This window comes from Phyllopteryx taeniolatus, chromosome 2 (genome assembly GCF_024500385.1).
Source record: "Phyllopteryx taeniolatus isolate TA_2022b chromosome 2, UOR_Ptae_1.2, whole genome shotgun sequence".
Lineage (NCBI taxonomy): Eukaryota > Metazoa > Chordata > Actinopteri > Syngnathiformes > Syngnathidae > Phyllopteryx > Phyllopteryx taeniolatus.
The window spans coordinates 37,961,114-37,976,562 of NC_084503.1; the positions used below are offsets into that span (position 1 = coordinate 37,961,114).

At 44.4% G+C, this 15,449-nt stretch overlaps 1 protein-coding gene across 5 annotated transcripts in view; it reads right to left on the reverse strand.

Annotated features, from left to right (window-relative positions):
- LOC133474396 (AFG3-like protein 1) overlaps positions 1-15,401 on the reverse strand; it is a 33,227-nt gene extending 17,826 nt beyond the window's left edge. The window contains exons 1-18 of one of the 5 annotated variants that reach the window (XM_061766085.1): positions 15,217-15,399; positions 11,150-11,240; positions 11,001-11,060; positions 10,797-10,918; positions 10,548-10,697; positions 10,373-10,447; positions 10,057-10,181; positions 9,706-9,979; positions 9,486-9,623; positions 8,341-8,494; positions 8,154-8,261; positions 7,520-7,645; positions 7,305-7,415; positions 5,805-5,920; positions 5,496-5,696; positions 3,322-3,516; positions 2,870-3,136; positions 647-1,255 (exon numbers count right to left, since the gene is read on the reverse strand). In XM_061766085.1, coding sequence (XP_061622069.1) covers positions 2,879-3,136; positions 3,322-3,516; positions 5,496-5,696; positions 5,805-5,920; positions 7,305-7,415; positions 7,520-7,645; positions 8,154-8,261; positions 8,341-8,494; positions 9,486-9,623; positions 9,706-9,979; positions 10,057-10,181; positions 10,373-10,447; positions 10,548-10,697; positions 10,797-10,918; positions 11,001-11,060; positions 11,150-11,240; positions 15,217-15,336 — 2,424 coding nt within the window. In that variant the 5' untranslated portion in view covers positions 15,337-15,399 and the 3' untranslated portion in view covers positions 647-1,255; positions 2,870-2,878. Of the gene's footprint in view, positions 1-646; positions 3,137-3,321; positions 3,540-5,495; positions 5,697-5,804; positions 5,921-7,304; positions 7,416-7,519; positions 7,646-8,153; positions 8,262-8,340; positions 8,495-9,485; positions 9,624-9,705; positions 9,980-10,056; positions 10,182-10,372; positions 10,448-10,547; positions 10,698-10,796; positions 10,919-11,000; positions 11,061-11,149; positions 11,241-11,874; positions 12,641-15,216 lie in introns of those variants that run through there. The other 4 variants (XM_061766086.1, XM_061766084.1, XM_061766087.1 and 1 more) reach the window with 4 other exon arrangements.
- Between the last annotated feature and the right edge of the window lie 48 nt (positions 15,402-15,449).

Below are 15,449 nucleotides of genomic sequence, written 5' to 3' on the forward strand. Positions count from 1 at the left end.
CATTGTTTTGGTTTCGCTATTTAATTTCGTACTAGTAAATAGTAAAGGTATTAGGATGAGGGAAAAGTCGAGTATCCACAATGACTATTTTATAACGACTTGATCATTAAATCCCTGAAAAACTTTACATTTAGAAGACAATTATTTTCACTTTACACTAAGAAGTAAAAATATAACTGTCTGCTTCGGGAGTATGGGGTACCGAACCCCCTGATACGGGCTGTTCGGTCCCTGTACAACCGGAGTCAGAGTTTGGTCCGCATATCCGGCACTAACTCGAACTCGTTCCCGGTGAGGGTTGGACTCCGCCAAGGCTGCCCTTTGTCACCGATTCTGTTCATAACTTTTATGGACAGAATTTCAAAGCGCAGCCGAGGGGTAGAGGGGGTCCGGTTTGGTGGCCTCAGTATTGCATCTCTGCTTTTTGCAGATGATGTGGTTCTGTTGGCTTCATCAAGCCGTGATCTCACTGGAGCAGTTCGCAGCTGAGTGTGAAACGGCTGGGATGAGAATCAGCACCTCCAAATCTGAGACCATGGTCCTCAGTCAGAAAAGGGTTGCGTGCCCTCTCCAGGTCGGGGGATGACGTGAATTTGCATTGCCTGCAAGTCCAGTGCGTGACCCACAACACCATCAGTGACTCTCATCACTCTCAATGTTTTATTATATTCAACATTCATGTTTGATGTTCAAATAAATCAATTAAATACATACAATATTCTCATCAAGCAACCAACTTTTAATATTTTAAAATTCTCAAGCTAAACTTCCCATGGAAAGTTTCGAAACAGATGGTTTCTAACAATCCTTGACACCTTTTTAGTCATCGATATCATTTATATTACTCCTTCTTAAACCTCCTGATTAAATGAATGCACAAAGCTGCAGACTAATAAATATAAAACATATTTAATTTACTTTTGTGTCCCACAAGTTTCACATGGGCAGCGCGGTAGACGACTGGTTAGAGCGTCAGCCTCACAGTTCTGAGGAGCGGGGTTCAATCCCCGGCCCCGCCTGTGTGGAGTTTGCATGTTCTCCCCGTGCCTGCATGGGTTTTCTCCGGGCACTCCGGTTTCCTCCCACATCCCAAAAACATGCATTAATTGGGGACTCTAAATTGCCCGTAGGCATGACTGTGAGCGCGAATGGTTGTTTGTTTGTATGTGCCCTGCGATTGGCTGGCAACCAGTTCAGGGTGTACCCCGCCTCCTGCCCGATGACAGCTGGGATAGGCTCCAGCACGCCCGCGACCCTAGTGAGGAGAAGCGGCTCAGAAAATGGATGGATGGAAGTTTCACATGTTCATTGTTTCATTTTCCTTCATTATTACATCCTAATGGACCGATATTCCTCACGGACATGTAGGGAGTAATGTTCTTCAAGCCAAAACAGCATTAAAGTAATAAAAAGGCATAAACCTTGAAAAGATTTCAATGAAACTGAAAATCCACTGGATGTGATAAAGCAGGTCAAACATGTTAATACTCATGAAATCCACAAAGTGTTTTTAAAGAGCACACCTGCAATGCTATTTACTCTGTGTACAAACTCAATTTCAAACAGGAGTCCTGTTTTAGAACAAAATCTAATCCATCGTAACCAGATTACAGCTGAGTAGGCTATGATATAGAAACGTACTTGTCGTTACATTTTGGATAATTTGACTTTGAGGTAGTCTGATTCTCCAGTACATGTGACTTAATGTGAATGTAATTTGTCACAGAAACACTAAGTGCCTGAGCTTTACTAAAGGTTTGCACTTGCAAAAACGGGCACAAACTTGCAAACTGATGTGGAAGCTGATCTACTAACCGGGTACAACACAGTATCTGCAAAACAGTTCATTTAGCACAGTGGGAAGAGTATATGCAAATTCATCATTTAAAAGTGTTCAAGGTGATTTTTCAAACTTGGCTGATTTTGTGCCAGATTTTGTGCTAAATTGCGTGTCTAAAAGGCAGGCGCAAACCAGCGCGGTACTAGCATAGCACAGGCAAAATGAGAGGTCGGGGAGAACTTTGGAGCTTTTGCAGCTTCTCAACGATTTAAGGGCTGACTTCGAGTACATCCAATTGCCACGCACTTGGGGCGAGTTAAATCAAGCAAATTATGGCTTTCGCGCGGTTGCTGGTGTCACTAAAATTATCAGGAGCGATCGAGTTATCAACTGTAACACAGCAATAAGTTTGTTCTTTCACTTTCACTTCCACTTCCAAGTCCATCACTTCAAACGTCATTTTGCACTTGCGGTGCGCTCCCAAATTTTCCTTGGTGAAAACTATTAGAGCTACCTAATGTACAAATTCTTTTTTCAAATACGGCAGTCTCTACAACTTTTACACCTTTTGCCAACAGCGCGAGCAATGTGTTAGATTGAGTATGCAAGAGTGAACACGCAATTTAGTAAATCAGGCCCTAATATAGAAATGATGATATGCTACAGCAACCTTGTTTTAAAAAAAATAAAAATAAAGCCTTATTGGAAGATGTTAATATAAAGATAATTCAGTTCGCATTACACTGCATTAGAAATACAGTGTGTATAATATATAACATTAAACAGTGAAACATTCATGGTCAGAATAAAGTCAAGAATAAGCAAATAGTATGCTGAAAAACTGTTTGTGTGTGTGTGTGTGTACTTTAAGACAATGTGAATTTATGAATATTATAGTTTATAAAAAGATGCCATCAAATGACACGAGAAGATGATCTAATACAGTTGATGGTTATAGCTTAATTAGTTCATTTGGTAAAAATATAAGTCATCAGGTACCAAATGGCCTTACTGAAATTCCAGCTTGGATTTCAGCGACTCCATAAAAAAAAATGCACAAGGCATAAACATGATCACCGTTGTCCTTACCAAGACAGTTCACCTGAATCCAAAGCTTCCTTGACGCTGCATCAAATAAACAGCTGATTTGTTTTGCTCCTTCTGCGAGTGTTTTTTGTCCCATGTGTCGCTGTTCCAGTTCCTCAGGCCCTCAGGTATCGACGTGTCCTCCTCCATGTCCCCTAACTCTTCCACAAACTCCTCATAAGAGGATTTTTCTTGAAAAGGGCGTGGCCCCAGCAGCTCCACCATGTCGGACTGCTCTAGAATCTCTCTTTCGAGGAGACGTTTTGCCACCTGTGACACGTGGGACAAATTATTAACTAAATTAATCAATCAATGAATCATGTTAGTCTACATCGGCCTTTCTTAAATGTTTAACTTTTACTTGGGTAATTCTAAAGTAACAGTAGTCTTACTTGAGTATAATTTCTGGCTCCTCAAGCCACATCTGGACCTCGATAGTTAAAAAGAATTTTCACCTTGTCCACCATTGCTTTTTTCTCCTTGACGAGCTGGAGTGTTCGCTGGAAGGCGGAGTCAATGAGCTGACGGACCTCCTGGTCGATGAGTTGGGCTGTAGGCTCGCTGAAGGGTTTCTCCATCACGATAGGACCTTGCTGTGCGAGCTCAAAAAACATCGGACCCACTGCCACGCTCATTCCAAACTGTACAACCTGAAGAATGAGGACAAGAAGTTCTACAACCCCAATTTCAATGAAGTTGGGACGTTGTGTTAAACATTAATAAAACAGAATACAATGATTTGCAAATCATGTTCGACCTATTTTTAATTGAATACACGACAAAGACTTTTGGGAACTGAGGACACCAATTGTTGAATGAAGCTTTGTAGGTGGAATTCTTTCCCATTCTTGCTTGATGTACAGCTTCAGCTGTTCAACAGTCCGGGGTCTCCGTGGTCGTATTTTACGCTTCATAATGCGGCACACATTTTCAATGGGAGACTGGTCTGGACTCCAGGCAGGCCAGTCTAGTACCCGCACTCTTTTACTACGAAGCCACGCTGTTGTAACACATGCAGAATGTGGTTCGGCATTGTCTTGCTGAAATGAAATAAAAAAGACATTGCTTGGATGGCAGCATATGTTTCTCCAAAACCTGTATGTACCTTTCAGCATTAATGGTGCCTTCACAGATGTGTAAGTTACCCATGGCATTGGCACCAACACAGCCTCATACCACAGATGCTGGCTTTTGAACTTTGAGTCCATAACAGTTCGGATGGTTCTTTTCCTCTTTGTCCCGGAGAAAACGACGTCCACAATTTCCAAAAACAATTTGTGAGGAGAAGTGACTCAGAAAATGGATGGATGGATTTGACTCGGACCACAGAACATTTTTCCACTTTGCATCAGTCCATCTTAGATGAGCTAAGGCCCAGAGAAGCCGGAGGCGTTTCTGGGTGTTGTTGATAAATGGCTTTTGCTTTGCATAGTAGAGTTTCAAGTTGCACTTACAGATGTAGTGCCGAACTGCATTTACTGACATTGGTTTTCTGAAATGTTCCTGAGCCCATGTGGTGATATCCTTTACACATTGATGTCGGTTTTTGATGCAGTGCCGCCTGAGGGATCGAAGGTCACGGGCATTCAATGTTGGTTTTCGGCCTTGCCACTTACATGCAGTGATTTCTCCAGATTCTCTGAACCTTTTGATGATATTATGGACCGTAGAGGATGAAATCCCTAAATTCCTTGCAATTGTACGTTGAGGAACATTGTCCTTAAACTGTTCGACTATTTTCTCGCACACTTGTTCACAAAGAGGTGAACCTTGCCCCATCTTTGCTTGTGAGTGACTGAGCAATTCAGGGAAGCTCCTTTTATACCCAATCATGGCACCCACCTGTTCCCAATTAGCCTGTTCACCTGTGGGATGTTCCAAACAGGTGTTTGATGAGCATTCCTCAACTTTCTCAGTCTTTTTTGCCACCTGTCCGAGCTTTTTTGGAACGTGTTGCAGACATAAAATTCTAAGTTAATGATTATTTGCTAAAAACAATAAGGTTTAGCAGTTTGACTATTAAATATCTTGTCTTTGTAGTGTATTCAATTAAATTAAGGTTGAACGTGATTTGCAAATCATTGTATTCTGTTTTTATTTATGTTTAACACAACATCCCAACTTCATTGGAATTGGGGTTGTAGATTAACTGAGACAGTCATGTGTGGAAAGATGTTAATTTAACAGTGGGTGTCATTGGTTTGATTCTGTACCACATGTACCTATTAGAAAGAAACAAGTAGAATATTAATGTATGTTGGGGGTTAACTGTAGTGTTTTTTCATTAAATCATTTCATGAGAGGAACTTAACCAAACCGCTTTGAAATAATAGCAAAATACATAAAAGCAATTCTGTGGCAAAATATAGTCTTTTAAGAAAATTAAGTCATCGTACAATTTTGGTGGCGCATACTCATGTTCTTGGAAAATAGTTTACATATTCAAAACGAACAGAATTCTTAAACAGAATGTAAAACAATGAATTCTGTTATTGTGTCAAGGATTATTAAAATGTTTTCACGCAAACCTAACCCTCCACACAACATTATGTACGGTAACATACACACATCAGTACTGTAAACCAATCTGAGTTTTTACACTTTCATTGTGTGTAGCTGCAGACATCACCTGTGCGTAAGCTGACTGTGTGACCTTCCGGAGGTCATCGTGCGCCCCTGTGGTGATCCGACGAAAGAAAACCTGTTCAGCCACTCGACCTCCAAGCATCATGCACATTCTGTCAAAGAGCTGCTCTTGTGTGAAGAGGTGCTGCTCCTTTGGCAAATACTGAGCGTAACCCAGACCCTTTCCTCTCGGAACAATCGACACCTGAGAGTGGATAACACTCAATTTAATGATTATTCGACAATGACAGAAAGAAACTAAAAATAGACAAGTTACAAAATAGAACTACAAGAGAGGCAGCAAGTGGTTTACCTTTAATAGTGGGTCTGCATGTTCTAGAAACCAGCCAGTAACAGCATGTCCGGCTTCATGATACGCCACGGTGGTACGCTCTGGAAGCTGCAGGACCCGAGACTTTTTCTCCAGACCTGACAGCCAAGAAATGTCCTCAATTAGAATGAGGCTCAGTATAGAGCAGACTTCCACCACAGATGAACATTCAGCTAAAGTGATGTTTTTGTTTATTCGGCTGAATGTTAAGCCACTGAGTTTTTCATGGAGGACAACATAAGATGACGGGACAATACTTTTTTTTTTTTCTATTCTGGGGCAGGCGTAATGTTTCCATTCTATGTGGAACTAATTATTAGCGTCATCAGTTTTTTTCCCACAGTTCTGCATATCAAATTGTAAAAATGCGTACTTGCTAAAATGTGCAGTCCGACAACTAGCCCTACCACTGGTTGGCACAGCTACAGATCAAAAATACATGGAGACATAACAAGACTCACGGGCATATTTTCCTTATCCTCTGCAAAGAACGACCAATATTGCTGCCGCTTACTATGGAGCTGAGACCGGCTCAATGTACAGGATGCTGGTAGTGGATGTCTGTATTATACTGCCCCTGGGTGGCCAAGGTAACACAGTAAGGAGCAGCACAATGTCCATTGAATTGCAGCGCAAAATGTGGCCAAAAATGTTTGTCTTTAATTCTAATCATTTATTAATTCATTCATTAATCTACACTTTTATAAAGTATAATATTATACAGTGATATTTGTCTTACACAAAAACAGAAACACATTTGTTGGTTGTTTTCCGGGAGGCTGAAACGAATGAATGACATTTGAATAATTTCAATGGGGAAAAATTTGAGAAAAAAGGATTTTGAGTTATGAACATGGAACAAATTAAACCCGTATCTCACGGCACCATTGTACAGTAAAACCTCAAGTTAACAGACTCCAGATTTAACAGACAAAATCTTCAGAAATGTTACTTGTCTGGCTTGAATTCAAAACGCCCGCGCGTAGCAAGCAAAGTCGTTATTTCCAGGGAAAGCCGCTGTTTATTTGAGCGCTCGTCGTGTACACACATGCATCGTCTCTCCAACATTTTATTGTTTTTTTTCTTTTCAATCGAGCACTTCACTATGGCATCCAATCGTAACAGAGGTGAGAAAAGGAAGTGCACTAACCTTAGTATTGGTGACAAATTGGAACTTATCAAGAAGTTGGAGTCGGGAGTTTCCGTAGCCAGTGTTTTAGGAATACAGCGCGAAAATACAAAAGTGACATACGTAGGAGTAAGGAAAAACTCTAAGCTTTTGCAGTTAAGTTTGATGTGTTTGATGTCTATATACATATATACTGTATTGACATTTATTTACAATAATTTTATATTGTACTGGGTGTTTGGAGGCCACGAAAAAAGTGCTTCAAATTAATGGACGAGCCTCCTCCCTATTAGTCCGTTAAATTGAGGTTCAGCTGTATATAGTTAGGACATTTTTGTGGTTGATAAACGCACCTCCAATGACCCTCTCGACTGCCTGTTCAAAGTGCTGAGTGTTGATGTGCAGGTTTAGATGGCGCGCTGCTATCAGAGCAGCTTCGTTACAAACATTGGCAATGTCGGCACCTGAGACACACAAAACAACACAAACGTTACACTGAGGCGGTTAACAAACATTCTACTTATACATAGAGCGAAGGCGTCCCAACACGAGAGTGATAACTTCTTACCAGTAAAACCTGGAGTTAGCGCAGCTAACTTTCTGGCTAAAGCCTCATCTTGTATACTTGGGTCCAACTTTAAAGGTCTCAGATGCACCTTAAAGATGGAAGCTCTGCCTTTTATATCTGGTGGACCTGGAGAGAAAATGCAACAGTGAAAAACTGTAGCAATGCATTTCCAAGAAGCCTAAACAACTGCAGTAAACTAATCATGTGACCCTAGGAAAATATCCTCAAAATACTCTTACCAGCACTGTTTATATATACAGTAAGAACCCAAGGACTACAACAATCTTGCCAGCTAAATTTACTTTGCATGGGCCCAATCCTAGCTTTTTCCTGTTTAACCTACGTGTCTATGGCACAGCAGCCGCCTGCCCACCTCAGTGTAAAATGTGCATGTAAATTAGATCTTATGATGGGCAGGAAAAGATCAAGAACATGCTGAGCACCAAGATAAAAGAATACAGTAGGCTGCAAGACGGGTGCAAATTATGACATTAAGAGTGACCAGACAAAGAAGAGAGCAGGCAAATCTAATAGCCCTGAAGCATTTTTATATTACATTAACTGTGAAAATCTAATTGACAGTGTTATAATGTAAGGCTTTTAATATAATTAGAGACAGGAGCACATAATGTACCAATGTATATGTGTCGATCGAAGCGTCCCGGCCTCATCAGAGCTGGATCTAGGATATCAGCTCGATTGGTACTGGCCATAACAACCACATTGATGCTGCTCTTGAACCCTGAAATGAAACAAATCAAATTTGACACAAAGGTCGCAAGAGACCCCCAGAGATCAATAATTAGCAACAATCTGGTTACCATCCATTTCAACTAGTAACTGGTTGAGTGTGTTTTCTTGTTCACTGTGGTCCCCAAAGTTTCCTCTGCTGCGCTTTCTACCCACTGCATCAATTTCGTCAATGAAGAGGATGCAGGGGGCATTCTTTCGTGCCATGGCAAACATGTCCCGGACCTAATATAAGACAGAATAAGGAGACCTTCTGTTTATTTGCGGGTATCTGGATTCATCAAAGCAACAGCACTACTTAATTATGCTTGACAGGACGTTTGTGTCACGAACAGCAAACCACAAGAAACTACCACTGTCTAAATTCGATCATGACGGTCACTCTGACATATACTGTAAATTAGTGGTAATAGAAAAGATAATTACACCACTTACTTTTATTTATTTCGATATGACGTATAGATGCTTAGCATCCAAAAGAGCGAGGTGACTTTTGCAGGAAATATGGTACACATATTGATCCTACATAGCCAAACATTTTCCTCCAAGGGCTGCATATAGAGAAATTGAAGAAATTGAAGCTGCATCTCAGCTTTCTGTAAAAGGTGATATGGCAAACTGTTTAGGATTTTTCAGGATTTTGGGGTCGTCAACGGCCCTGCATCCCACAAGAATAGATCCGCCCCCGCACTGAGCAGATCTCCACATTCAGAACAAAAACAAGAGCAATCTGTAGTATGTTGACCATGTTTCAAGCAATTTACTTCAGAATCAATACCGTGAATGTTCACATATGGGACCTGTGACACGTAGTCTAAGGGTGAGCAAACCATTTTTTTTTTCTGAAACTGAATTATCTTTATTCACAGGGGCGTTACGAAAAGGAATTTTGTTACTATTTTGTTGTAAAGAGTTTCTCTGGTGTCTCTGCATATCCTGAAAAGCCCTATGTAAAACCAGTTTATCATAGCAGTTGTAGTAGTTGTCACAACCCCCCACTTTTCCTCCACACACATTTCACACTGCCCCCCCACCCTTAATTTTTTAATTGTTTTAATTGTATCAAATGTTTTTTAGTAAGTGACGCTGGCCACTGAAAAATGGATGGCGGGCCGAAAAGGGTCCACAGGCCAGGCACCAATATCCTACACTGTGATGGTGAATAAGGCCCACTGTACTTAAAATTAAAGCATGTAAACATAAATACGTTACAGACCCTTGCAGCGCCCACGCCAACAAACATTTCCTGGAACTCGGAGCCACTGACAGTGATGAAAGGAACATGAGCTTCTCCTGCGGTGGCCTTAGCTAGCAAGGTCTTTCCTGTTCCAGGTGGACCCGACAATATTGCACCCTGCACCAAGAGACAGGACATTAACACATCTCACTTTCCTTTGAAGACAGGCCCATATTCAATATTCCTATGACAAGCCTACTTTAGGGATCTTAGCTCCGAGTTCCTGATACTGCCGAGGGTTCTTTAGGATGTTGACGAACTCCAAAATCTCCAGTTTGGCTTCCTCACAGCCAGCAACATCCTTGAAGCGAACACCAGTGTCGTCTTTGATTATCTTAGCTTTGGACTGACCCATACTGAAGGGGTTTGCTCGCCCTCCACCGCCACGCAGTCCCGCCATCGGGCTCGTCCGAGTCCCCCGCAGCAAGAAGCCGACCAGAAGTAAGGTTGGGAGAATGCTATATAAGAGCGTTCTATGGATAGGCAGACAACATGGTGATGTAAACACGCCAACTATAAGAGCTGGTAATCGTGCGATTATAATTCTTACCCGTCACTCTCACTGGTGTAGAGAACAGGTACTTTGCATGTGGTGTCCAAACACTGTTTCTGTTGAGCTGCTTCCAGGTTATGCTCAAATGAGTCCACACTGCCAATGTTGAACCACAAATAATTCTGAAATAAAGCACATGTAAATTACAATAACAGTGGAAAGCTGTACTGTAACTGTATATATATTTTGTCAGTCTTGGTTTCAACTTTTTCTCACTGCTGAGTGGAAATACTACACACTGTCTGTTGCGGTGTGCAATATACTATAAAAAAAGAAATTAGGAGACGACACATTCAGTATTATTACTACTAACCACGTCTGACGTGTTCACGCCACGGGCAGGAATTACTTTGACATATTGTTTATTGACAACTTCCAGGTGATCAACCTGTGTAGACAAGCACAAAGAAGAGTCAAGTTACTCTAGTTCTTGCAGTTGGAAGCATCAACAAGAAGAGAAAAAAACTTGAACAATCTGGATCTCTTACTAAGCCTCTCCTCAAGTAGTGATGCACAAAGTCCTTCCAGGAGATCTGGATGCCGGTCTCCCGGAAGTAAAAGTAGAAAAATGCAGAGGCCATGCCTGCTACACCAATTGCAATGTTCCATAGTGCTTTTTCGTCTGATCGAAAATGATCCTATTCAATAAAGACGTGAGAATATTTGGATAAAGAGGAGCTGAACTGGTGCTGGATTTTAAGTGATTTACACATTTGAGGTTTAAAATTCATCTGCACCTGAAAATATGTCCACCAATCATACTCTTTGTCCTTTTTGCCTCCTCTTTGTCCTTCATCGCCCCCATTTTTCATCTGCCTTTGCTGCTTTCCAAAAGGTCCCTGCTCCTTGCTTTCTGCACCTACACCACAAAGACAAAAAGGGGCCACGCATAAAAGAAGAACAGAAACAACAAACTGTTCCTACTTTGCTTTAAACCTCACCGTCAGCTGATTTGCTGGCACTTGCAGTCCCTGTTCTCTTAGGGAAGAACTTTTCAAACCCTAAATGAATTGCACAGGGAAAACAAAATTAGCAAAAAAGCCTTACTTGACTCAAAAATGCACAGGCAATTCCGTGTACTGTAAAATACCTCTGGGCGGTTTGGCTGAGTTGAGTAAACGAACAAACGGGACTCCGTGCTGGTGAAGTCCAGCACATTTTCTCTGGATCAGTGATGTCTTCTGCAATAAAGATGGTCGACATTTTAAGTAACAGTGGTGGTCTTTAATAACCTGTGGAGGGGAAATACACGTGTTCCATTATATCTACACAATTAATTGAATTTTAATCGCGATCGCGATTTTGGCTGCCACAATTAAATGAGCCTGATCATCTGCGATTTTTTTTTTTTACATTTAAAATGCTGCATATGAAAAGTGCTTCATATGAAGCAATGCCTGCAACTTAAGTCAGCAAGCCACCAGATGGCGAAGGCATGGTTTAGGCTTCATTAATAAGCACCAGCACAGCGCACAGGGGCCAACTTAAAAAAAAAAAAAAACATAAAATGGAATCTGTATTCCTACTTATATATCCACCAGACTCGATGTTCTTTTTCGTCTCTTATTTCTACTTTGTCTTTTATCAATGTACCCCTTTTACATGGTGCTCCAAGTGTTTGGCCTGAGACCAGATAACTGAAAAGCCTTGTTTCACAGGCTACATTTAAGTGAAACGTGTGGGAAGATTGTAAGAAGAACATGCAGCTGGATTTTAAAAAAGTGTCAGTAATGTCAAGTTTAGACTGTAATTATATATATATATATATATATATATATATATATATATATATATATCCATCCATCCATTCTCTACCGCTTATCCGGGTCGGGTCGCGGGGGCAGTAGCTTCAGCAGGGACACCCAGACTTCCTTCTCCCCAGCCACTTCATCCAGCTCTTCCGGGGGGATCCCGAGGCGTTCCCAGGCCAGCCAAAGGATGTAGTCTCTCCAGCGTGTCCTGGGTCGTCCCCGGGGTCTCCTCCCGGTGGGACATGCCCGGAACACCTCACCAGGGAGGCATCCGGGAGGCATCCGAATCAGATTCCCCAGCCACCTCATCTGGCTCCTCTCAATGCGGAGGAGCAGCGGCTCTACTCTGAGATCCTCCCGGATGACCAAGCTTCTCATCCTATCTCTAAGGGAGAGCCCGGACACCCTGCGGAGGAAACTCATTTCGGCCGCTTGTATCCGGGATCTTGTTCTTTCGGTCACGACCCACAGCTCATGACCATAGGTGAGGGTAGGAACGAAGATCGACCGATAAATCGAGAGCTTTGCCTTTCAGCTTAGCTCCTTCTTTACCACAACGGATCGATACAAGTCCGCATCACTGCAGACGCTCCACCGATCCGCCTGTCGATCTCCCGTTCCATTCTTCCCTCACTCGTGAACAAGACCCCAAGATACTTGAATTCCTCCACTTGGGGCAGGATCTCATCCCCGACCTGGAGATGGCATGCCACCCTTTTCCGACTGAGGACTATGGTCTCAGATTTGGAGGTGCTGATTCTCATCCCAGCCGCTTCACACTCGGCTGCGAACTGCTCCAATGAGAGTTGGAGGTCACGGCTTGATGAAGCCAACAGAACCACATCATCTGCAAAAAGCAGAGATGCAATACTGAGGCCACCAAACCGGACCCGCTCTACGCCTCGGCTGCGCCTAGAAATTCTGTCCATAAAAGTTATGAACAGAATCGGCGACAAAGGGCAGCCTTGGCGGAGCCCAACCATCACCGGGAACGAGTCCCACTTAGTGCCGGATATGCGGACCAAACTCTGACTCCGGTTATACAGGGACCGAACAGCCCGTATCAGGGGGTTCGGTACCCCATACTCCCGAAGCACTCTCCACAGGACTCCCCGAGGGACACGGTCGAACGCCTTCTCCAAGTCCACAAAACACATGTAGACTGGTTGGGCGAACTCCCATGCACCCTCGAGGACCCTGCCGAGGGTGTAGAGCTGGTCCACTGTTCCACGGCCAGGACGAAAACCACACTGCTCCTCCTGAATCTGAGATTCGACTTCCCGACGGACCCTCCTCTCCAGCACCCCTGAATAGACCTTACCAGGGAGGCTGAGCAGTGTGATCCCCCTGTAGTTGGAACACACCCTCCGGTCCCCCTTCTTAAAAAGGGGGACCACCACCCCAGTCTGCCAATCCAGAGGCACTGTCCCCGATGTCCACGCGATGTTGCAGAGGCGTGTCAACCAGGACAGCCCCACAACATCCAGAGCCTTTAGGAACTCCGGGCGAATCTCATCCACCCCCGGGGCCCTGCCACCGAGGAGCTTTTGAACTACCTCGGTGACCTCAAACCCAGAGATAGGAGAGCCCGCCTCAGAGAACCCACACTCTGCTTCCCCATGGGAAGGCGTGTCGGTGGAATTGAGGAGGTCTTCGAAGTATTCTCCCCACCGACTCACAACGTCCCGAGTCGAGGTCAGCAGCGCCCCATCCCCACTATACACAGTGTTGGTGGTGCACTGCTTTCCTCTCCTGAGACGTCGGATGGTGGACCAGAATTTCCTCGAAGCCGTCCGGAAGTCTTTCTCCATGGCCTCACAGAACTCCTCCCATGCCCGGGTTTTTGCTTCAGCGACCACCAGAGCTGCATTCCGCTTGGCCAGCCGGTACCCATCAGCTGCCTCAGGAGTCCCACAGGCCAAAAAGGCCCGATAGGACTCCACAGCTTGACGGCATCCCTCACCGTTGGTGTCCACCAACGGGTTCGGGGATTGCCGCCACGACAGGCACCGACCACCTTACGGCCACAGCTCCGGTCGGCCGCCTCAGCAATGGAGGCGCGGAACATGGTCCACTCGGAGTCGATGTCCCCCGCCTCCCCCGGAACATGAGCAAAGTTCTGTCGGAGGTGGGAGTTGAAACTCCTTCTGACAGGGGATTCTGCCAGACGTTCCCAGCAGACCCTCACAATACGTTTGGGCCTGCCACGTCGGACCGGCATCTTCCCCCACCATCGGAGCCAACTCACCACCAGGTGGTGATCAGTTGACAGCTCCCCCCCTCTCTTCACCCGAGTGTCCAAGACATGCGGCCGCAAGTCCGATGACACGACCACAAAGTCGATCATCGAACTGCGACCTAGGGTGTCCTGGTGCCAAGTGCACGTGTGGACACCCTTATGCTTGAACATGGTGTTCGTTATGGACAATCCGTGACGAGCACAGAAGTCCAATAACAGAACACCGCTCGGGTTCTGATCGGGGGGGCCGTTCCTCCCAATTGCGCCCTTCCAGGTCTCACTGTCTTTGCCCACGTGAGCATTGAAGTCCCCCAACAGAACAATGGAGTCCCCAGCGGGAGCGCTCTCCAGCACCCCCTCCAAGGACTCCAAAAAGGGTGGGTACTCTGAACTGCTGTTTGGTGCATAGGCACAAACAACAGTCAGGACCCGTCCCCCCACCCGAAGGCGGAGGGAGGCTACCCTCTCGTCCACCGGGGTGAACCCCAACGTACAGGCGCCGAGCCGGGGGGCAATAAGTATACCCACACCTGCTCGGCGCCTCTCACCATGGGCAACTCCAGAGTGGAAGAGAGTCCAACCCCTCTCGAGAGGACTGGTACCAGAGCCCAAGGTGTGTGTGGAGGCGAGTCTGACTGAAACTTATGCCATGCTCAAGAAAAGTTAAGTGTTCAGTTTCTGAACAATATTTGATTAAAACAAAACATTTTCATCCCAATTGCGAGTAATAGTAGCATTATCATTTATCAAGTATTGGTCCTTGGAGTGTACTCAAGTGTAAGTACTTATATTCGGTCTGAAAATGGGCCATTGGTGCATCCCTAAAGTTAAAAGTGATATACTTGAGCTTCGGAGCCGGATGGCAACTAGTTGCTGGAGAGCTACTAGTCAGTTACTGTACATTGTATTTTATATATATTTCATCAATATTTGCCTCAATGTTCTGAACCCACCACAAATAGCCACGCCCCCTTCAGATCAAAATGATCAAACTTTGGGGTAAAATCAAAACCGTTTTGGTGACCATATAATCAACCTTTGAATGAGACATGCAGCTTTTTGCAGCTAATTAACGTTAAATTAGCTAGCGACGTTGGCGAGCATCTCTGTGTAAAAGTAAACAAAGGAAGTTCCCACACAGATAGTGTAAATAAACAATGAACATACCAGCGCGAGAGCTGCGCTATTGCGAAAACTTGTTGAAATGGACATGAAGACGCGACTCCACGTCCGACCCGACCGTACTCGGTTCCGAAAGCGGCCGACGCCGCCAGCGAGAAGCCCCATTGTGTCGGCAACTTTGTCCCGGGCTTCAATGCGCACGGTCAGAACCGCACGTACGAGTTTGCTGTGCTGCTCTCGTGGACTGGGCACAAGCACGAAGTCTCGCGAGATGTGGA